The sequence below is a fragment of the Stegodyphus dumicola genome, chromosome 7 (genome assembly GCF_044657685.1).
Source record: "Stegodyphus dumicola isolate Sdum_Otavi_A_Nest chromosome 7, ASM4465768v1".
NCBI classification, from domain to species: domain Eukaryota; kingdom Metazoa; phylum Arthropoda; class Arachnida; order Araneae; family Eresidae; genus Stegodyphus; species Stegodyphus dumicola.
The window spans coordinates 192212735-192237433 of NC_140774.1; the positions used below are offsets into that span (position 1 = coordinate 192212735).

Consider the following 24699-nt stretch of genomic DNA (forward strand, 5'->3'; position numbering starts at 1 on the left):
AATAAATCATATAACACTTGAAATAAGGTAATTGATCAGCGCGAATGGCACACTAGAGACGAATATGCACGAAATTTTCAGAGTTCTTTTGAAGAACGCAAACGAATGGGCGGAGTCAGTCACGAGGAGGTCACCCTCTCGAAACTGACCTCGACCGCTGCATCTTGAAACTGAGGTAAAGTTCTTGCTTCACAGAAGATTCAAAGTCAATAGTAAAGCATATTTCTAACAGATTGTTCATTTTGTTTTTAGCACAATATTATACATTAAAACAAAACGCACAGTCCAAAAGTCCCTCTTTGCAAAGTCCAAACTCCCCTCAGTGCAGAGCAAGATATAAATAAACAAATACAAACACTAACTAAAACTACTAGTTGAGTTAAAGCAAAGTGTACAAGTTCTTCTTTTTCTTCTTTGCAGAGAAGTGTCTCATGGTAGGTAAAATGCACACAAAATTAGAAATTGAAATTAAAATATATGCATACATACAGGTCACCACCTATCGTTGTGAAAAATGCTTCGTGGTCTTTTTCTCGCATTATCAGTAGTAGAATCATAGTTTAACAGTTCTCGCAGATGATCGCAACTCGACTTTTCTATCTTATTGAAGAAGTTGTGGCTTGTACTGAGAATTTAGTCTACTATCGATCGTATTCTAAGTTTCTTGTGAATTTGAAGGTTTCGTATAAACCATAGTGCGTTTACAATCTCGCGAAGAATTTTATTCTGAAAAACTTGCAATCGATTTCTGTAAGTTTTAAAGATAATTGCCCAAACTGGAATGGCATATAAGAGAATGGGGCGTATCAAAATGATATAAATTGCCAATCAATGATTATACGTTACGGAGTGCCTATGGTTCAAAACCATGTACCTCCACAACAGAAAAATAAGTAGTGAGCAGAAATAGAAAAATTGCATAATTGGTTATCATGATGCACACTAGAGGGAGCTACATTAGCTCGAAAAAGTTTAGAGATAGGAAAAATCAAGTTTTGATTTTAGATAAATTTTTTTGGTATATATATATATATATATTTAATTTTATAACACATAAATACGACACTAAAGCAAAAAGCGGAAAGGAAAGATTTTACAGCTTAATAGGCTCATTTGCATATGGCACTAATCATAGCGAAGTAAAGATTAAATTTTCGCGAAGAAATATCCAGGGCAGAGGGCATGATGTGATTAAATAGTGAACAGACTGATAAGAATGCAAAGATGGCCACTTTTCACACACACTGGAGTAGGAGAATGGTAGAGCAATTACATGGCTATTACATGGGCCGGGCGGCATATAAGCAAAATGTACACTGCTAGGACAACGGCTTGAATTTGGCCAATGACAGTCCAGATGAGGGTTTCATTAACTCCGCCCACATGAGTGACGTCATATTTCTGACGTTTGTTTACATTCTACTGTTCAGAGTTACGAAGTGCGTTTTTTGAATGTACATTTAGTTTTTCGGAATAAAAGTGTATATATACGCGTATATATCTGTATATAACCGATTTAATATTGTTTCGGAATATTAAGGATTATTCTACTGTTCCAATACAAAATTAGATCTAGTCAGATAGAAGTTACTGATGGCTGGAAGATGCATGTAAAGTGTGGTTTACAAATTATTCTGCATATTGATAATCAGAAACTTTTAAGTGATAATGACTTAAATCATCTACTATATAAAATGTACCTGCGGGAATTAAACCAAGTGAAGTTAATGTTCAGTTAGTGAATCCAAGTGCTATTTTGTGTCAGTAATTATTTTGTGCAGTAAATATTTTGAATCAAAATGCCACCAGTAACTATTGCAATGAATTGACATAGTGTGTGTCAAGAAATCCTTAAAATACATTTCACATATATCTATCTGAATATTTACAACATTAATTGTGCTTTGATTAAGAAAACAATATGCTTTACAGGATTCAATATGCTTTCTTAGAAATAAACTTCATTTCATTTTAGAATGTAAAGAGTATAAAAGATGAAAAAGTGTGTCCACTCTAATGAACATATTGGAATGTAATTTAGCTGTGAAACTACTGAAGTTAAACGATGAACATGTTATTTAATAAGAACTGAATATATTTAAGATATGCTACCAGCTCTGATATTTCAAGACTGTTGGATATGCTTATCTATGAAGATTAAATCACTATTAACTGACAAATTATGGTTCTGGTAAAGCATATATCATATTTGGAATCGTAGAAAGGAAGTTCATTGTTTTTCTGAAATGTAAAGAAAATAATACTGGATAACTGTAAGTGCTTAGTGTAATAGACCTACTGAAATCTAATTTAGCTATAAAACTGCAAATGCTAAATGATGCTGAACAAAATTTAGTAAGATATACTACCAGTAATGATATTTCAAGACTATCGAAAATGCCTAACAATGAGGTATCATTACCTGTTCTAAGGTGTAGTGCTGAATTGAATAAGTATACTTTTATTTCCAGGAAACATACCTTCAAGTGAATTGCTTGAATTAATCAAATTCAATTTAAAAAAATCACTATTAACTGACATTATAGTTCTGATAAAGCATATATTTGGAATTTTCATTGTTCAGTATGCATTCTTAGAAAGGAAGTTCATTGTTTTGTTGAAATGTTAAGAAAATAATAGTGAATAACTGTAAGTGCTTAATGTAATAGACCTACTGAAATCTAATTTAGTTATAAAACTGCAAATGCTAAATAATGCTGAACATAATTTAACAAGAACTGAATTTAGAAAGATATGTTATGCTATTTCAAGAGTATCGAAAATGCCTAACAATGAGGTATCATTACGTGTTCTAAGGTGTAATGTCGAATTGATTCCAATAAGTATACTTTTATTTCCTGGAAACATACCTTCAAGTGAATTGTGTGAATGTGTGTTTACAGTTCTTTACATCTAGTTAAATACAGTGAAACTTACATAAGCCAAAACTGAATGGATTAAAAAAAAAAAACAGTACTTTTCCGTTTCGCCGGCGCAAATCTCGCCAAGCAGACTTTATTGGCGACAACATACAGTATACACATAAAAAAATATTAAAAAAATGTTAGTTCTAAGAATTCCTTTTTCGAAGGCATAAACATTTTAATATCGCTTAAAATTTTATAAAAAGCCAATAAATAAAGACAATAAATTTGTAAAAAGACATTAATTTAAGAATTTACTATGCTTTCATGGTTCAACATCCTGATTCGCCGGTTTATATCACGTGACACAAGCGATCTCATCTCACGTAAACTACTCTACAAAAATCTAATGCTCTCAGTAATTATCTACATTAATTTCAAGTTAAATCTTAATTTGGAACACAAGTTTAAATGCAAGAAATATTTCAATTCGTACGAATAGCTTACTCAGAAATTATTAAAACTGCAGTGCTTTATTTTGCTAATGCATTCTCGTTAGAATTGATGAATTTAACACTTGACTTTACCTTTTCTATATTTTCGGCTTCGGGTTAAGCGCTGTGATTGCATCCTGATTGACTTAATTACCGAAAATGGCCTTAGACATAAAACTGAACTATCTGATAAAAATTCTATGTAATTATATGCCAGTATTGAAAGAAACAATCAATCTGATAAGAAAAAGCTGCGACTTGTTTTGAAAATGAGGCTTAAAAGGTTACCAGCGAGAATATTCCGTTTGGCATCGGTTGTACCATTATTGGCGACTTTATCGCTTGCGCCGGCAAAACGGAAAAGTACCAAAAAAACTTATTCAAATTTTACATTTTGTCATATTAAAGACTGATTACCTGGGTTTCCACTGATGGTTAGACTTGATAAAATATGTCTTGAACAGGCAAAAAATTTTTTTTCTTTTGAGAAAAAGCATTTAATATTGATTTTCTTACATTAGTATGTATTTTTAACTGTGAAGTTTGTGCATTTAAAAATTGTAATGACATGCAGATTATTATATTTTCATTTATTTCCAATTTCATTAAAAGTATTTTTTTACAATTTATTGCCTGATTTTATACATTACATGTATGAGTAATAAATAATTATTGTAAATATGCTATGTAACTTATATTGTGATCTTGATATTGAAACAACTTATATATTATATATGTACGAGTCATGCATTAACTCATGGCAATTGAAATTGAATTGTTAGTAAGAAATTAATGATAATAAGATGCATTGATGTATCTAATAAGATGTATTATTGATGACAGTACATAAAATTAATTAAAACTGTAAGATATATGGTTAAAAGGTACTATTTTATTTTCGGAACCAGATTTTGTATGGATGGATGGATGTATTCATGTTACGTGTGTGTATGCACACACACTTATACACACGTGCATAGGCGCACCAGTGGCCGAGTGGTAAAATCTTTGAACTCTGAATTCGAATCCAGGCAAATTCTTTGGCTTCATGCGCGTTTTCGTGGTTTTCTCCATTTGTAAAGTGTATACCAGCCAGTTTCCTTTATAAAGTCCTCCACAAAGGCATCCCTTCCCACAGGCAGATAGACCTAGTGTACTTTGCCATACTAAACTAAAATGAAACCCAAACCACTCATGGATACATACATTACATGTCTGAATCCTGTCCCGTTAACAGAAAAGTACCGGTTAAAATTGGGCTTTTAAAGATTGTGAAAAGAGTTTTGAATTAAAATCCAGACTATAATTTCATTATCTTGTAATAAATACATTGGACTTAAGATTGCACTGTAACTATTTAATATGAGTTCCACTGAGCTGTCAATAATGCTTTACATTAAGTACTGAAATCAAGATCAGAATGTTATGAATTAGTATTATTGTTTGCATAAGTACTTCACATTTATAAATCCATTCTATTATCAATAATTTAATATCCATTCTTAATAAATAAGAACAATATGATACTAATTATTACATTTATTCATTTACAAGTTCTATGAATTGCAATAATTTCCTTTTCCAATATCTTCTTTTACAAAATACTTTCAGTCTATAATTCCTTTTTTAAATGTTAATTTCTCTTCATCATAAGTAAAATATATGCACACATTATTGATGAAAAATTATTTAATTAAAATGTTCAAAGTATATGTTACAAAAAACAAACATATTGACGTCTATAACACATTTATTAAAACTTATTAATTTACTACACTAAAATAATCAAATTCTCAGATTAATAGATAAAGTTTGAAAAGCAGCGGGTCTAAGAAATCGTGTAACATTTATTTTACATAAGAATCACTGTATATATGTTACGGTGAAACACCGAAATCTGGAGAATGTCGACATTCACCGGTGAATGCCAACATTCACATAGTCGCTTGGTGTATGTCCGAAATATTTTGCAAATACTCTTATTTCTGACTTACACCGGTAAATGTCGACATTCACCATGTGCCAATGGTGAATGTTGAACATATAAGAATATTATATTTTCTTCCGTAATTCAGTCTCGAAAAAACGCACTTGAGACTTAAAATAAGAACTTAAAACACACAGTACATTCAAAATGAGAAAGGAAAATAATAGAAGTTAAAAACTTTATGAATTATGTGATTCCAATCTTATTTATTGCAAAAACATAAACTATTATTACCCTTTGAATTGCATAAGAGGTCCTTGCTTTTACAACTGCATTTATTTATGGAACACTTCCTTTTGCAATGACAGCATGTACATATACTCCTCTCTTTTTGACCTACACCAGAGCATATCTGTGATTGTCAACATACACCGGTGAGGATCAAAGTACAAGAATGTAGTGCAATATTCGATCTTTCACCAACGCATTTGGTGAATGTTGACATTCTCCAATTTCGGTCTTTCACGGTAACATATACATAATGATAACAAGTTATCTTTTATTCAGACATTTCATGCTAACCTGTTTTTATTGCATTCGAGTTTTAAAACTAAGTATTTTTAATGATTTTTCTACTACTGTTTCAAAATTCTGATTTTTATGCCAGTCAGAAATGATTTTCTTCGAGTATACAGAATTAAATTATTTATTTCTGGATTAGTCATCGAGTAGTTTAAAATATAATACTTAGTACTATTACAAAATTTAAGAACTCCAACTTTTAACATGCTGCTTTTTATCACATAAAAAAATTAACCAAAATGTAAACTTGTAATATTGAAAAATTTCTCTCTTAAGTAAAATTATTGCCACTACATAATTTCAGCACGAACTAAATATTACAGTATATAAAAGAATACAGTGTATTGCCTGTAAAATTAATGATACTTACAGATTAACACAACCACCAGCTCAATTTGGATTTAACACATGAAAATGTAAAAATTATTCATTGGGTGCAAGTTGATGGTTTTCACAACTTTTCTTAAATAGATACCCAAATTATTGATATCTATCATAAGTTGGCTAAGATTATCAAATTATGAAAAGAAAACTTACTTTAGAATTTGAAATATAAATTTTAATTATTAAATTAGGAAATAAAGCACGTTCATCTCCAAATCTTTCTGTAATTGGTTTGCCCTATTCTTTTCCCCAAGAGGTTTGTTTTTGCTTGGAAAAAAAATTAAATAATTTCTGAGACTCGGCATTACACAAACTTCAGCAGCATCGGCTATCTACCAAATGCATTTCCTTTTTCTTTCTTTTAGAAATTTTGTATTCCTGTAGAGTTTCCACTGTAGTTTTTTCCATTGTTGATAAATTCCAAAGAGCATATTTTAAAATTAAGGCAAAAAATATCACAATTTGTTCATAAAAAATGTTGAAACTTGAAATACAGCACAAAGAATGTATACAAAAATGGCAACATTGTTCTATTAAAGGATTGTTATGATCATGGTTGCTAGAGTTTGACACATTTTAAAAATTTGAGGAGTTCTACTCGGGTGGTTGCAAGTAATAAATTAATTGCATTGTAATATGTGCATTTTTACTGTTAAGAATATAAAATTTTTGCTTATAATAAATATATGAATATGCTAATTATTTATTTGCCCTCTTATGTAATTTTGATAAATTAGACACTATTCATTTTACATCAGTAATCTTCAGACTAATTTTAAATTTAATTTCAGTGTGAATTTCTTTTCTTCTCTGCTTTCTTATGTTTAAATTGACGTCATGTAAAGCAACATAAAAAATAAAACTATTAAAAAATATATGAAAAGCAAACAAATGAACAGATATGAAAATTTATCAGTTCAGTTTCATAGATATTCCATACAATAAATACCTAAGTTAATTAATAGGTGAAACTAATGAAATGTACAACTTCACATACAGGATCTGTCAGAAAAATACATAGAAACTTTAATAGATGATATCTATATATTGGTTTCTAAGTTGAATTATCTTTCTAGTATGTAGTATGATATTTCCTTAACATGTTCGTACTCTCGCATATATGTAATACATGACAGTGAATCAAAATAGATTTGGAGAACTCTGAGGGATGTTGTGGAGTACAAGAAATCGGTTAGGCTAGAGGTCCTTCATCAAAAAATTATGGCAGAATGTGCAGCAGTCGCCTCAGACACATCGACTAAACATTGTTCAAATAGCTGCTCAGTATTGTGTTATAACTCTAGCTGTTAATGGCTATCGCTGTGACTGAGCAATCTAAGTAACTGTACAGGTACATATTCATAAATATTTTTATTAAACCTAGCATAGCCTCTGATATGTATGATTTAATTATAATTAAGTTCAATACTAAAGCACAAGAATTTTTGGCTAATCTTTGGAATATGGTAACAGGTAGTTTGGCGACATTTGGGTAAGGTGATAAATGTTACTAGCTAGGACTTAAGCAGTGTACATGGATAAAGTCAATGCCATTTTTGTGTAATTCTGGGATGTTTTTTTAAGTGAAAATAGGTCGACGTGTACATGGATACCGTGTTTGTGCAATTCTTAAAAACGCGGCAAGCGATTCTGCACTTTTTCCCAATTTCGCACCTAATCTTCGTCATGATTAAGCACTTTTGTTCCATAAAAGTTCTAGCATAAGCGTAATTTGGCTAGCAGATTGTTGGAAAAAAAAAAACTAGCAGGTTGCTGTAGCAGAGTTGGTCGCCAAATTTTCACCAAGTTACCATAATCCGAAGATTAACCGAATTTTCTTTTATTATTAAAGTGTGTGCATTTTTTTGATAGGCCGTTTATAAATATAGATGAATTTTAATTTAATAGAACCGAGGCCAGACCACCAGTACCTGAGTGGTAAAGTCACTGAATACTAGATATTTAGCCCAGGGTTCCAATTTTGCCGAATGCATGGGTGCTTTCATGGTTTTCCTCAAGTGTAATGTGTTTAAGAGCCAGTTTCCTTTTGAAAGTCTTCCATACAAGCATCCCTCCTGTTAAGCAGATAGCACTCGAGTGCTTTGCATAATTAAATAAACCAAACCAAACCGAGGGCAAAAAAATCACTAAATCAAGGGCACTAAATCATGCTACTTGGCCGGTCAAAGAGATAATGTAAGAACCTAAAACAGTATTAAAATTAATACACTGCAATTTTGTGGATGCCAATTGCCTCATATTTAGCACACATTTCTAATTAGCATCTATGTTCCCCAAAGCCTTTTATCATTTGAGCAAAGGATCTTTTGTCAAACTTGTGACTATCATACATTTTTCTGTAAACTTTAATTTAAAACTGTGTAACTTCATGTTCCCTTAAGTCAAGGATGAATATTCCATAACATGTGAAGAAAACATATATTTATTTTCTCATATGTCGAACCTTTTTCAGTATTATACTCAAATATAAGACATCATACTATATTTAAAGTTTATATATATATATCAATAAACCAGAGCCTGATCTTTACATTAAAAAAAATCACATCACAGGAAACGAAATTTGAAATTAACACTACATGATATTCAAATTTATATAATTTTAATTTCAGCTTCAACATTATTCATTTCCTAGATTAAATCTTAACATGGACTATTTAGATATGTTATGTCCTACACTTCCTTCCCTACAAAAAAAGGGGCCCACCAGTGTCAAGCGGTTAAGTCGCTGAACACTGGTAGTTCGGTCTGAGGTTCGAATCCCGCGAACGGGCTGGCTGCATGGGTGTTTTCATGGTTTTCCCCATGTGTAACGTGTATACGAGCCAGTTTCCCTTAGAAAGTCATTCATGAAGGCATCCCTCTGCTTAGGCAGATAGCCCTCAAGCTATAAATTGCTATAAATCACATAAACCAAATCAAACCCTGAAAAAAGTTAGGAACAGATTATCATTTTAACACAATAAACTTTTTCTTTGTGATCACTTCTGAAACACTACTTCTCCTCAATATACAAATTCTGGTACTGAACATCTTCTTTTTAAAATGACAAGATTTACACAAAATTAAAATCATGTAGAACTGCTGGTGGTCATCGTAGAGAGGGTTCACTGTATTTATTAAAAGTTAGAAATTTATTCAACTATTTCTAAAAATGCAAATTAATCAACAAAATCTGGTATTAAGTACTTTGTAAGCATAATTAATAACAACTTCCAAGTTTGATTTAGTATGTATGATTACAGTTTATTACATTAACGAATGTCATTTGCTTGACAGATATGAAGAATTTCTTTTGAGGAGCTGTTTTTCTTGGAGGGTTGGTTTAGTTTGTTTGATTATGGAAAGCATACAAGGTCTATGTGGAAGGGATGTCTTTGTGGAGGATTTTCTAAGGGAAAACTCTCATATCCATGTTACGCATAGGAAAACCAGGTAAGTGCTCATGTAGCCAGCCTGTCCAATTGAAATCAAACTCAGATCAAACTATCAGCGTTCCAGTCACTTTACCACTCAGCCGCTGTTGGGCTATGTGGGGAGAGGCATGAAGGTTAGGTTATTTAATTACGAGAAAGCCTCGAAGGCTAACTGCCAAAGGGGAGGGATGTCTTCGTGGAGGACTTTCTAAGGGAAACTGGCTCGTATACATGTTACACATGGGGAAAACCACGAAAACGCCCATGCTGCCAGCCCACTCACGGGATTCAAACCTCGGACCGAACTACCAATTTTCAGCGACTTTACTGCTCGCGCTGTTGTGCTCGAGGGCCATGAAGGAAAATAATTACATGCACTGAAAACTGAATTTTAAACTAAATGTATAAAGAAAGCAATGGAAATTCACTTATCAACAGTAGTTCTTATTAAATTAAAATACTGCTTAAAATAAATTTATAAAGCTATTGAATGAAAATTTTCTGTTAACATATATCAGACATGTGTAAGGAGTAACAGATTAATTATTTCTAATATTATTAAGTAATTTTCTTATAAAGGAATTAAAAAATAAAAACAAACAAAAGCTTCTTTAGAGAAATTATTCTACTATTAAAAATCATATACTACTAGAATTAACATCTCACTTTATCGAAAATTAAATAAATGCATTTTTTATTGATAAATCAAGTTGTGCAGAAATATTAAATATGAATACATTAATCTTAATTATTTAAAAAAAACTGAATGTGAAGATGGGAAAAATTAAGAGAAAAAAGCTTTGTAGACTATTTGCTAGGAAATCTGACATTTTGAAAAATGAATACACGCATGCACACACACTCACTCATATTTATATGCATAAAACACACACATATTGATAGATATAATTCACATATGATTAATTATATATTGAAAATATATGTATGTGAGCATGCGTGTGTATACACACTCACGCATATAGTGAGAATTTTTTTAATGTTTGAGACATAAATTTATATTCTTTCTGGAACATTAAGGAAATAATACTTTAAAGAAAATTTTAAAAATAGTGTCACTAGAACAAATTTACGTTGCAAAGTAAAAATGTTTTTCATTCAAACAACGCACTTCGTAACGCCGAATAACAGAATGTAAACAAACGTCAAAAATGTGACATCACTCATGTGGGCAGAGTTAATGGTGACCCTTATCTGGATTGTCATTGGCCAAACTTAAGCTGTTGTCCTAGCAGTGTACATTTTGCTTATATGCGGCCGGGCGCTGGAAATGAGAACAGAGGGGCGTGTCTACGCCTTTTAGCTGGAGGATAGATGCCGTATTCGCGTCTCATGATGGAGCGAGGTCTTTTCTGCAAGCTGCAAATAGCAGGATCGTAGGCCGGTAACTGTTGAAGTGCACGGTTATCAGTCTGTTCAAATTTTAGGAATAAATTTTGACTAAGTTTTTTAATAACAACGTATATGGGTTTAATGTTACGATTCGAATGAATCACATCAGTACGGACATAATAGGCTGCATTTAAGGACTAAACGCAGGGTCTTACTTTGGAAACTTTGAAGTTTTTTTGATGTGTGTTTTTGCAGCTGTTCCCCAGATGGTGCAAGCATACAAAAATATTGGTCGAATGATGGAAGTATAGAGTAGAGCTTTTTTTTTTTTTTTTATTGACAGAGGGCTCTTTCGGCCTAGAAGGGAGTAAAATTGAATTCTTACGGTCTTCGCTTCTGACGGAGTGTATAATCAATATGAAGACGCCAGATTAATTTGGAATCAAGTATCACTCCTAGATACTTATATGAATTTGACCAGGGGATATAGTCATCGAAGAACTTTATAATAATGGTAGGGTACGGGATTCGTTAGTGTGTGAATATCATGGCAGCACATTTAGCGACGTAAATTTTGATTTTCCAGGTTATGAGCCGGTGCTCAAGGCTATGGAAATAATTCTGAATATTGTGAACCAGAACATTCAAATGTTTGTGTTTTGTTAGGATGGCCGTGTCATTTGCATAGAGTACTAGAATAACACTGGGTGATTTTGGAATGTCGTTGATAAAAATGTTGAATATAGTCGGTCCAAGTAGACTACCTTGAGCTACGCCACTTAAGATTGGACGGGGAGCCGAAATGATAGAATTAACTTGTACTGAGAAAGATAGATTAGCGAGATACGGGTTAATTATGTGAATAAGTTGAGCCGGAATACCAAGTCGCATGAGCTTGATAATAATACCCGTATGCCAAGTCCTATCAAATGCTTTGGCTATGTCAAGAAAAATGGCGCCAATAAGCATTTTGCTACGAAAGCCTTCGTGAATGAACTCCACTGTCCTCAGAAGCTGGTGCGTTGTGCAGTGTTTTGTTCGGAAACCAAATTGCTCGTCAATAAGGACTTTTTTTCGCTCCGGAGAAAATCATTCAGGCGTTTAAGTAGCACAAATTTGTAAATCATTGATAACAAAGATAGGAGGCTAATAGGTCTATAATTTTGAGGATTTGAATGGCACTGGCCAGGTTTCGAAATAGGTACAATAAGTGCTCTCTTCCAGCTTTGAGGAAAATAGCAATGCAGCAACATATAATTTATGAGCATTACTAAGAAAAATAGATAGCTGGTGGGTAGGTATTTAATCATGCGGTTAGAAGTAGAGTCCAATCGAGGCGCTTTCTTAGGATTTAATTTAGCGATATATTCTCTAACTTCGTGCATGGTTGTATATTGTATGTCTCTCTGACATGAAGAGTTTAGAATTTTTCAACATCTAGTTGGAAGGAATTTGCGGTATTAGGAAAAATCCCTTCATTATGTGGTGTGAATTGTGTTTGGAAACAAAACCAGAATTTCGCCGAAATTATGAATCTCCAACTCATTAGCGGGAGGTACTAACCAGTTACACCTCAATACCATTCACGAGGGAATACAATAACTCTTTATACAGTTAACGATCTCATTTTTACATAATGTTCCAGAACACGAGGGTGTTTACACACTTTTGTAACGATTTTGATTTTCTTCATGAATTTAAATATTCATTTTAAACTATATTCATTCTTTTCTTTAAAATTATGCTGAAAAATAAACAATGGATCGAAGGCTAATATTTCCGCTGTCCGAAGAGAAATTCTTTTTTTATCTTATTCAATTAATATCAAAAGCATAGTTTTAATATTTCTAATCATAAATTAAGTTTCATAACTAATACGAAAGAAAAAAAAAAACTTCAAGTATGTACATCTGACTTAGAAAAGGCAGAAATTTCATACCCAACAAAGGTACGTACAGCTCTTATTAAATACGGAATCGCATTTCCTGTTTTGAAGAAAAATCCAGCCCCCCCCCAAAGAGCTATTGCAAAATCCTGTGAACAAAATTATAAAATTGATTTAGAGATAATGAAAACAACATCCCAAAACGTTGGATCGACTCTAGAAGATTGTGAAGGAGGAATTGGATAAAATCAACCTTGATGTTTAAAGAAAAGAACATTTATCTTGGAAATGAAGATGTAATATGATAGTTCAACAAAAGGGCTATGAGGCAGAACATATTAGAAAATAAAATTCTAAGATTTGTTTATATATAAACCTTTGCAAAACCGTTACAAAAATATGTGAACACGCCCTAGGGTATCTTGAACTTTCCAAAATTTAATTTGTTTCGTAATTATAGGATTTGGTATTTTAGATGATTGTTGAAAAAGTTCTTTACCTGAATTTACGCAGTTTAAAACAATTCAGGCGACCCATTCGAAAATTTCGCAAAAGCGCGTTACTTTCTACCTCTGTAATTGCTTCGAAATTTGATTTTAATAGTTATATCAATTGTTTTAATAGTTTTGTGTTTGCTGACGTCAAAAATACCAGATACTAAGTAAATAAGTAATTCATACAAGATGTATTTATATAGTTGGGTAAAACAGCCAACGAATGCTCAGAAACACTAATTAGAGTAATATTGAAAAATTCAGTCAACAAAGTCGCCTGATGTTTCGGCGCGTAAGACTGGCATTCTAAAGAGTGAGTAATTTTGACTTGACATCAGATGATACATTAAATTAGCAATTTACACATCCTATATTTATATGGGTGGATAAAACAACTAATGAATGCTCAGAAACAAACAATAACATTAGACATTGTTTAGAGTAAGGATGAAAAATTCTGACAACAATGTTGCCTGATATTTCCGTGCTTAAGACTAGCATTCTAAACAGAGAGTAATTTTCATATGATGCCAGTGAGTATTTTCATTTGTCACCAAGAAGTTACTAAATTAGTAATTTATAGCTGTATATTTATACAGCTGTTTAAAACAACTACTGAATGTTACTACTGAAACAGACTTAGACATTGGCTAGAGTAATGATGAAAAATTTAGTCAACAAAGTCGCCTGGTGTTTCCGTCAGGATGTCGGATAACTTATTCGTATTGATAACATATCTCAGTCAACGAATGCTTATAATTTAAGCTAGTCGTTGAAGAGAATGCCTAATTTTGGAGGGAATAAAATACTGATATCACTTGTTTAGCTCAAGGAGAAAAAGCATAATTTGTTCGTTTCTAAAACGACTAGGAAATTTTGGTTTGCGAAAAGAAAAAGATATTTGGTTTTCCAAATTTACGTTTCAATATAGTATTTCTCCCCCATTATAGTTAAGCTGGACTGTATTTTACATTATTAATTACTAATAGGTAATATTAAACTCTTATTACATACTCCTATATTAAACTAGTAGTATCGAACAAAACACATTTTAGCTCTGCTTATATATTTTTATATATTAAACTATGAATATAAAGCAAATGTGGTTGTATTTTAAAATAATTCTATGAATAAATCGGAATTAAAGAAACATTTCGGGATTGGCATATCTCTTTTATGAGATAAAAGCACAGTTAAACATATGTAGTAACATCATATCACTGGCATTATAGGCATTTCACAAGATTACTGATGTAAGAAAGTAATACAAAGTGGGGTTCCGCAAGGCTCAGTTATCGCACCAAAGCTTTTTAATATTTTTATAAATGACTTACCTAATCCATTGGGGTCTAAAACACTAAAATATGCAGATGACACAGTGATTTTGTCGCAATCAAGAAGCCCGCAGTTAGCTCTAAACAACCTCCAACTCTACGTGAACGTTGTTCGCCACCTGGTGTCAGCTCTGGAAGGTAAAAATTAATACCTCAAAAGGCAATATTGTTCACTTTCGTCGTTACAGGAAAAATGAGAGAACAAATAATCACATAAAAATTGGAAATGATATCATCCCAGTCTCTTCGTCCGCTAAATATCTCGGAGTGATTCTTGATGAACGACTTAGCGTTAAAGACCATGTAATTAACCAAGTTACCAAAGCAAGTAGAGCTTACATGTCTCTCTATAATCTCATAGGACGGAAATCTAAACTTAGCTTAAAAATTAAACGTACTCTGTATTTAGCACTTATTAGACCAATTTTGCTTTATGCAGCCCCGGCCTGGGCCACGGCGTTAAAGACTGAACGAAAGAAAGTTAACCTCCTGCAAAATAAAATACTAAGATCGATGGTTAATGCGCCTTGGTATGTTAGAAATACGATCATTTATGAAGATTTAAAAATTAAACCAATACCGGATCAGATCCTAATGGATGCTCACAACTTTTTTGAGAAAATGGAGAATTCGCCAGTCAATACTTTGAGAGAACTTACGAACTATGATCCCACTGTGAAAAGCGTCGTGAAACGACTTAGGTCAATTCACCACAATGTAAAGTGGTAGCTGTAAATATGTATATAGTTTTATCCAACTTATCTCATTTTATTGAAGTATTTAAACGAGCATTTAATCCTAGTATTTATCCAAGTATTTAACGAAGATTTATTTCATGTTTGTGAATTTGTGTTTACTAAGAATATGGACTTAGTGCCCCGACAGGCAAAGACTTTTAGTGTTATTTGTACAAAGTGTAAATAATTGAACTCACCATGCCTACCACTGTGGATACAACGGTATTGGCTAGTACAGGTCACGTGATACTCATACCATGAATTCTCAAGAATTGGATTATTCTCTCAAATCTCTCACTAAGCAGTTTTATGTTCTTCAATCAGGACTCAGTTGATTTTCATGACTTAAAAATTGAGATTGTTGCTATTATGTTAGTGTACGCCACCTTGACATGCCACCTTAAAGCTCTGATTACATGATTGCCTAATTGACTCTTATTTTCGCCATCGGGTGAGTGGCGTGATAGCGTCCTAAATTTTTTTCTACAACCATGAATGGCCGTATGGCAAGTTAGAATAATCAGGTTTAAACCTGTAGTGCCTGTAGTGAAAGTAAAGCATAAGCATCACTGATGCTTATATTATCAATCATGTTTACACTTATCAAGTTTTAACGTTTTGTGTGTTACCTTTATTTATTAAATATGTTCTTCGCACTTAAACCATAAAATTCAATTCAATAGCAATATCGGAAAATAATTTAATGACCACATAGGATTCCCAATACACATTTTCGCGCGCTGGAGATAAAAATGTTTTTTTTTTTTTTTTTTTTTTCGTACAATATCGCTATTTCTCGCTTTTATTTATCAATAACACATAAATGCTTTACAAAATAGCTAAAAAAAGAAATTCCATATTCGGGCTTCGAGATGACCATATTCGAAGGAGGATTACGTTATACAAAATTTGCTGGCTCTAGGTACCGTTGTTTTATCACATTGCGAGAAACATACATACATTTACGCAGATTCCTCATTATTTAATTTCTTTAAATATAACACAGGGCGATAATATTTGGAGGCAGCAAAAAAGGACATTTAAAGTCTTCGACACAAAATGCCAAAACGAAATTAATCTGGGCTAACTCTCTTTGGGCTAATAAAATAAGCAAGGACATTAAAGTGAAAATCAAGGGAATTTTGATGAAATACAAGTAACGTTACTTGGTTTACATAAGAAAGACGTCGCTGTTTTTAAGGCAGAAAATGATGTTTTGCACCAAAAAAGAAAATTAAAGTGAATTTTGTTAGTTAAAGAGCTATTAACTGCTATGTTCTGCATCTTGGACGACGACTGAAATGTCAGAAATCGTGACGATGATAGTGGCAGCTCATCTGGAAGAACAAGGCTGAAAGTTCTACGTTCTGAAGAATTAACTCCTCCCTTGTACGCTTTTTAACTATATTTTAACATATCTTGCAAGCTATATTGTTTTAGAATCCTTGATTTTTTTATTAATTTGTATTTCACTAATCCTTGATCCTCTTAGAAAACTACTTTCCTCTTAACTTTAGAGTACGACTTAATTAGCAATTTAGAGCATGACTAATTAAACCAGTTAATAGACTGTTTCCGTTACGTTTTCCTCATCTTCAATATTGTGTTCGACTTCGTTTCAAACTCAGTAACTGAAACATAATTCCCAAGTCAGTAAAATCAAGAATTACTGAGAGCTTCTCGTTTACATTCATCGCTTTCTCAATACTATCGGCCCACCAGCGGCCGAGCGGTAAAGTCGCTGAACACTGGTAGTTCGGTCCGAGGTTCGAATCCCGCGAACGGGCTGGCTGCATGAGCGTTTTCGTGGTTTTCCCCACGTGTATACGAGCCAGTTTCCCTTAGAAAGTCCTCCGCGAAGGCATCCCTCCTCTTAGGAAGATAGCCCTCGAGGCTTTGCCATAATTACACACATTCTCAATACTATCTTCATCCGTTCAATGCAGTCCGACCAGTGGCCGAGCGGTAAAATCGCTAAACACTGGTAGTTCAGACCTGGTTTCGATTCCAGGCGAATAGACTGGCTGCATGAGCGTTTTAGTCGTTTTCCCCATGTGTAACGTGTATACTCCAATTTCCTTTGGAAAGTGTTTCGTGAAGATATCCCTCACCTTAGGCAGATAGCCTTAGTGTGCTCTGTCATATTCAACTAAGCCAAACCAAACCAATCTCAATGCAGGTACAAAGTAGATCACGAATAAGTACAAAACCAAACCATTCTCAAAGCAAGATTATGATCAATGGTATAAAGTAGATCAAGAATAAGTGCAAAACCGAAGCAATCCATTGTCAATGTAAGATCTTGATCAATGTTATAACGTAGATCACGATTGTAATTTTCCGCTTTCCCATTCACTCAAACGTTTGCTTTTCTGAGTCAGTATAGGACTACAAACTCAACAAAACGATTGCACCTGGAAGAGAATTCTCATATCATTTTGTTAGCCGAGCGTTTAAAAAAAATTAAAAGAAAACTCAAACTTGTGTTTAAAAAAAATTATACTTCCATTTCTCTGTAGCCAAAAGGACTCAAAAAACGTCTTCAGCAAAAGAATTAGCCTTCCCGAAGAATTAGATTAGAATTTTAATCCCTGTTTACCACCAGGATTTTACGACATACTTTTTGCCACATTCCGGTTGTGTTTCGCCTTCGAAACTACTGTAAAGCGAACTTACTCACACTATGCGGATTCTTGTTCGTTATTCTTACTTTCATTTACATTCTGTTATTAATTATTGAAGAGAAGTTACTAAACCTAAGTATTTGATATTAATACATTGCTATGGATTAATTTTGATAATTTTCTAATGTATTTGAATCTTCATTTTTTATTATAAAACGTAACAAACTGGCCTTTAATTTTCATCAACTATTCCTTTTAGGTCCTGAAAATTTAATTCTCGAAGACGGTGACCAGCTTCTGATGTGGTACCAAACTGCAGAATTTTGGAATCAAGATTCTAAAAATAACACTGCTATTAAAATATCACGTGTTTATTCACCTATTCCATATACTGCCGGCGAAATTCCCACAGAATAATTATCCCACGTAGATATGTTGTCTGCGTAGTAAAATCTATGGAAAGAAGCGTACATCAGCTTTCTCTTTGGTTAACTGAGTGGAATTTTTTCAGTTATAAAATGTTTTGCTGTTTTATACCGTGAATAAAAATATTTGATGCAGACACCACGACTTTCCTAAACGGCCTGTTAAATTATACACATTTCCTGCAACATTTCATGTAAATTTATTTCCTCGAATTTCATTAGATATACTTCATTCAATCAATTCAGTTCTCACACTTTATGGCAAAGCAAAAATAAATAAAAAACCAAAACATCTTCACAAAATATTGTAGCAGTTAAAAAAACATTTAACTGTTACATGTTAAAATTGCAAAATTATACGATTACAATATATACGCGAAAAAAGCAATTCGGCCAACGGGCAGAAAGACCAAATTTCGGGTTCCCGAAATTAAAAGTTAAATTTTGGCCCCAGTATGCAAAAGGGCACTGAAGTTGTAGCACCAGATAACTTAATTGACTATTATACTAAGAGTTTCATACGTAAATAAATGATAGCCTCGTTAGGCCTAGCGACACTTCAGCTTTTAAACTGTTGATAATTCTACAACTATTATATGCAAATTAACTACGGACATAAAACCTTAACTCGAACATAAGAATAACGTAATTAAATCCCTTTTAAAGTAAAAAAAGGCACAATTTACCAATATATATGAATATATGTCTGAGCTCACCAAGCCGGGTAACAGAGTGGTATGTATATATATACATTTGGTGCCCCCGATTGCAACCCAAAAACGGAGGTGCACAACTACATGATACAGCAATTTCATGTACAGTATTTCAACGTTCTTACGGCTACACGTTTTTGAGTTATGCAAGATACATATGTACAGATTTCACTAAAAACTCTCTTTGGAAGCAATTTTAAATCCATTTTACAATCCTTACTGAAAAGGGGGCTCCTTTTCTTTTCTCCGCACGTACAGATGACACGCAAAAACATCGTTCAAATGGATTTGAGAATGGTCAAAATGGATATTTTCGTTGAAATATGATACCCGAAATTTATCGTGTTTACAGTACTTTCTTTGCTTCGTACTAGGAAAAGAGAAGCTTTCGTTTCGTTAGCGAATATTTTCAAAGTAAGCTTCAGATTAAATTACTTCCCAAATATTTGGAAAATAGCGTCAATTATCCTCCTTAAAAAGCCTGGAAAGGATTCTCGTAACCCTGCTAACTACAGGCCAAATAGATTGCTCCCAGCTATCGCTAGAGCCTTCGAAAAGATAATTTTTATTACATTCCAGGCTTTCATAAACGCCAACTCCATCATTTCTCCCACTCATTTTGATTTTGAGAAAATTATTCAAATACTGAAGAATTTCTACATATCCTCGAACACATCAGCACAAGTCTTAATAATAAAGAATGTGTAGCGATATGTTTCCTCGACATAGAAAAAGCATTTAAAAAGGTCTGGCACCTGGCATTATTTACAGGCTTATCAGTTATTATTTCTGTCTATACTTAGGCCCACCAACGGAGGAGCGCTAAAGTCTCTGAGGACTGTTAGTTCGGTACGAAGTTCGAATCCTACGAACAGGCTCATTGAAGGTGCGTTTTCGAGGTGTTTCCTATTTGTAGCGTGTATACGAGCCAGTTTCCCTTAGAAAGTCCTCCTCGAAGGCATCCCTCCCTTTAGGCAAATATCCCTCGGGTGCTTTGCCGTAATCCCATAAACCAAACCAAATAAGCCTTTATATTTGATCAAAATCATCTACAATGATTTCCAAAACAGAAAATTCATGATTAAAGTTAATAATTCTTCTCAAATACTAAATTAACTGAAGCTGGCATTCCGCAAAAATCAGTTCTTTCGACGCCAATTTTAAATGTCTACATGTAAACGAACATGTCCGGCTTCAAATGGCGACTCGGTTTGATGACCCTAACTTAAGATATCCGACTACGTTCGATATCCTAATTTTAAAAAAAGTGTACAAATAAATTCATTTTTGGTGTTAATTAGCAGAATGCTACCTAAAATGATAGAAACAGTTTATAAATGTATTATTAAAATGTAATTTTTACTTTTTTCTCACATTTTGGATAAAAAATGTATTCAATTTTCAGTATCACGAAATTAGTTCCCTCAAAATTATTTATCAATATTTTACTTTTATTTTTTTCACTTATATTTATTAAAGCATAAGGAATAAAATGGTCTAAAATCTAAGTCATAAAGCAAAATGTCTATTAAATGTTCCTGTTTGAGTACACATGCTAGCTATTTTTCGAGAAATTTTTCTCTCTTCATCTACAAAATTGTCTGCAAAAATCTTAAATGTATATAAACCTAAACTTTTAGTGCATTTAATTCCCAATATTCTATAGGATATTTGTGTGAAGTATCATAAAATTGCTATAGTAATATTTTAAGTTACGGTGTTTCGTATTAAAAATGTTGACAAAAACAAGTTTTTCGAAAAACCAATTTAAAGTATTAGCTTTAGAAAATATATTAGAAATTCATATATTATATTGCTAAAACTGCCCTGTTTTATATATTACACCTTCTATTAACTCCATTTTAGAAGAATTTTTCTTTAAAGAAGCTCTTAATTTTTTTCTTGTGATTTTTGCGGAATGTAAAGAATGCCGTTTCGAATCGACAATCCGAGTTTTATCAATACAGTTATATCCCTTGACAGTATATTGTCCATGTTTCATATTAAGTTTTGCCAATATTTTTAACATACCCAAAAATCCATTATTAAACTGTATTACTCCTATATAAGAACCAAGACACAATGTTGTCAACTCAACAAACACTTGTTTTTGTATGATACTTTTGGTATGATACGTTATTAAAAGTCTCATTGTTTTGAGTTTCGAAACACACTGGACAGGATAATGCAGAAAATACAGATTTTAGAATTTCAACATCGAATATTCTATTACCAGCTTCATTACCAGCAGCATTATTAGCTTCCTTATAATTTTCAGAAAATGTTTTATTGTTTTCTAGTTTCGATTCACTGGCAGAAGCTTTCACAGTATATCTGTTTCCAGCAAATCGCCGTTTTTTAGAACGAAAAGTTCCACGCCGACCCATTGCGAAGTTTACAATAATAAAAAGAAAATATTTTTACCACAATGTTAAAACAACAAAGCAGAATGAGATAAAAATAATACTGAATAACAGCAAGCACGCTAAATCAGAGTGTAATCAAATCAGAATGTAAAGACAAACGGAAATGTGGCCAAATACGATACTGAAATTTCGAAAGTAATCTTGCTTTCAAGCACATAATAATAATACATATATTTCAAAATCATCTTTTGAATATCGCCAACAGTATTCAAATGAAATATTCTTGTTCTTTGCTGTTTAAATGGCCGGTAGTTGATATTTAAGGGACATAGAGCAGTCTATGTCCCTTAAATATCAACTTCCGGCCATTTAAACAGCAACTTCCGTTTCATGGTGTAGAACAAAAACAGCCATAACTCTACTTCTAACCACCGGAGAGACAAAACAAAAATAGTTTTTGGAAGCTAAAAATATAAGCTTTAAATTAAGGTAATAAAAATTTTTTGAAACATTTCTTCAAAATTGACGATCAGAACGTAGTCGGATACACTGAAGCTGGCATTCCGCAAGAATCAGTTCTTTCGACGCCAATTTTCAATGTCTATATGTAAACGAACATGTCCGGCTTCAAATGGCGAGTCGGTTTGGTGACCCTAACTTAACTATCTTAACTAACATCTGCGACACTTTTCGATCGTTTGTTGGTGTAATAGTAGAATAACATTTCCATTGTTACACTAAAGCAGTCCTAGTAATAGCCTGATGATAAGTAAAGAAGCATAACATCATGCGAACTTCGAAGATCTTGAAGAATTAAAGACAGGCAGGTAGGGCAAAGTATCAAGGGGAATCTAGAGCACCGTTTCAGTCAGGAGAGATTAAATAAGAAGGGCATGCTTACATGAAAGCAGGAGCGTGCTGCATGATCGAAGTCTATGTAGCTACTGAAGAGACTGAACAGATGACTACATCAACGTAATATCAAACTCTCAGCGACAACATGGCATTATTATGCAAATGTAAAAATTCTGACATTCCTTTTCACATCCTTCAAAACGAATTTTACGAAGTGGCAAATTGGTGCACCATTATGGAGATTAAAATCAGTCATTTCAAATGGGTTTCTATCCTTTTCCGAATCTACCGGGTGATCAAAAAGTCAGTATAAATTTGAAAACTTAATAAATCACGGAATAATGTAGATAGAGAGGTAAAAATTGACACACATACTTAGAATGACATGGGGTTTTATTAGAACCAAAAAAAAGTTTAAAAAAAGTACTGTTATCGGGCCTTTTTTCTTCGAGGAAATGCGCGATTCTGGTTTTGTAACTACTACCGTGACGGGTGAGAGGTACGCCGATATGTTACAGAATCGCATCGTGCCCAGCCTGGATGACAAACACCTGCTAGAACGTACGATTTTTATGCAGGATGGCGCTCCACCCCATATTGCCAGACGCGTGAAAGATCTCTTGCGCGCGTCGTTTGGTGATGACCTTGTGCTCAGCCGCCACTTTCGTCATGCTTGGCCTCCCAGGTCCCCAGACCTCAGTCCGTGCGATTATTGGCTTTCGGGTTACCTGAAGTCGCAAGTGTATTGTGATCGACAGACATCTCTAGAGATGCTGAAAGCATCCGACGCCAATGCCTCACCATAACTCCGGACATGCTTTACAGTGCTGTTCACAACATTATTCCTCGACTACAGCTATTGTTGAGGAATGATGGTAAACATAATGAGCATTTCCTGTAAAGAACATCATCTTTGCTTTGTCTTAATTTGTTATGCTAATTATTGCTTTTCTGATCAGATTATTTCTTTTCTAATAAAACCCCATGTCATTCTAAGTATGTGTGTCAATTTTTACCTCTCTATCTACATTATTCCGTGATTTATTAAGTTTTCAAATTTATACTGACTTTTTGATCACCCGGTATAAGATAAGACCACTTGTCATCTCTAAACAACATCGCAATAATACTGAAGTGACTCTCTACAACTCTCTCAAATATCTGGGTTGTCTAAACTTCGATGAACATATCAATAGGATCTTCATCAAAGATCACAAAGCATTCATGGCCATCTATCCCATCCTTAACAGAAATTCTCAACTTAATATAGAAACCAAAAGGCTTATTTATATCTTATTACAATCCGCCCCATTATTTTATATGCAGCTTCAGCATGAGTCGGAACTTCAAACCGAAAAAGTGCTGCGGAATAATTTTTTACGAATTATTTCCGATATTTTCTTCTTTGTTCCTGCGAAAGAGCATAATATACGCTGATTTAAAAATTACTAACGTCGAAGAAAAAACTTGCAAGACTACAAATGTTTCAACACAATGCTCACTTCTAACGACGTTGATATCTCAGAAATACTAAAATATGATCACACGGTTTGGACACCGTACACACGATTCTGTACTGTGCATGACAACCCTACGTGATTTCTGAACATATAGCTTTTTTTTTTTTTTTTTTCTTTTTATTACGCATCTCAGAGGTGCAATAGATGTAATGCTCTACTCCAGTTCGAGAGCTCGAGTTCCAGTTTACTCCTGACCTGCTTTTATTTTTTCTTGTACATTTAACCAATATTGTTCTTTATTACGTAATCAGATTCTTTTGTTTCTATTTATATATATATACAGGGTGCCCCGTAAATGTTGCGACAAACTTCTGGGGGAGGTGGGGCACATCATAAGGATTAAGAACTGCATAGGAACCCATGCCCAGAAACGTGACTGTACGCCAAGGATGTCAAACTCGCGGCCCGCAACAAATATTTTTGCGGCCCGGCCAATATATCGGCAAATAATAATATATAATAATAAAATAACATATCGACGAAGAAAAAAATGAAATGTTTATTGCTAAGTAATTAACGATAATTTATTCAGTGTTGTTAGATTACTCACAGCGAGCTGACACACACACACTACTTAAATTACAAATGCGTGTGAGTAGCTTGCGTTCAGCTACCTTCGGCTTTTGGGGAACACGTGCACTCAGAACTTGTACGCATCCCCCGATAGCCGAATGTGGCCGAACTCATGGTCTCGGTTTTCCAATCATT

General features: G+C 33.4%; 2 protein-coding genes across 3 annotated transcripts in view; one reads left to right on the top strand and one right to left on the bottom strand.

Moving 5' to 3' along the window:
- Window positions 1-18676, top strand: part of LOC146996599 (uncharacterized protein CG3556-like) — a 133515-nt gene extending 114839 nt beyond the window's left edge. Inside the window, exons 10-11 of one of the 2 annotated variants that reach the window (XR_015042297.1) lie at window positions 9552-9707; window positions 18372-18509. Coding sequence is in view for 1 of the 2 variants with exons in the window: in XM_085821188.1 (XP_085677314.1) it covers window positions 18372-18529 (158 nt within the window). In the remaining variant the exon portion in view is untranslated. Of the gene's footprint in view, window positions 1-9551; window positions 9708-18371 lie in introns of both variants that reach the window. The other variant, XM_085821188.1, reaches the window with a different exon arrangement.
- Window positions 9468-24699, bottom strand: part of LOC146996600 (uncharacterized) — a 110350-nt gene continuing 95118 nt past the window's right edge. Inside the window, exon 4 of the mRNA XM_085821189.1 lies at window positions 9468-9629. Within this exon, the coding sequence (XP_085677315.1) occupies window positions 9537-9629 (93 nt within the window). The 3' untranslated portion in view covers window positions 9468-9536. The remainder of the gene's footprint in view (window positions 9630-24699) is intronic.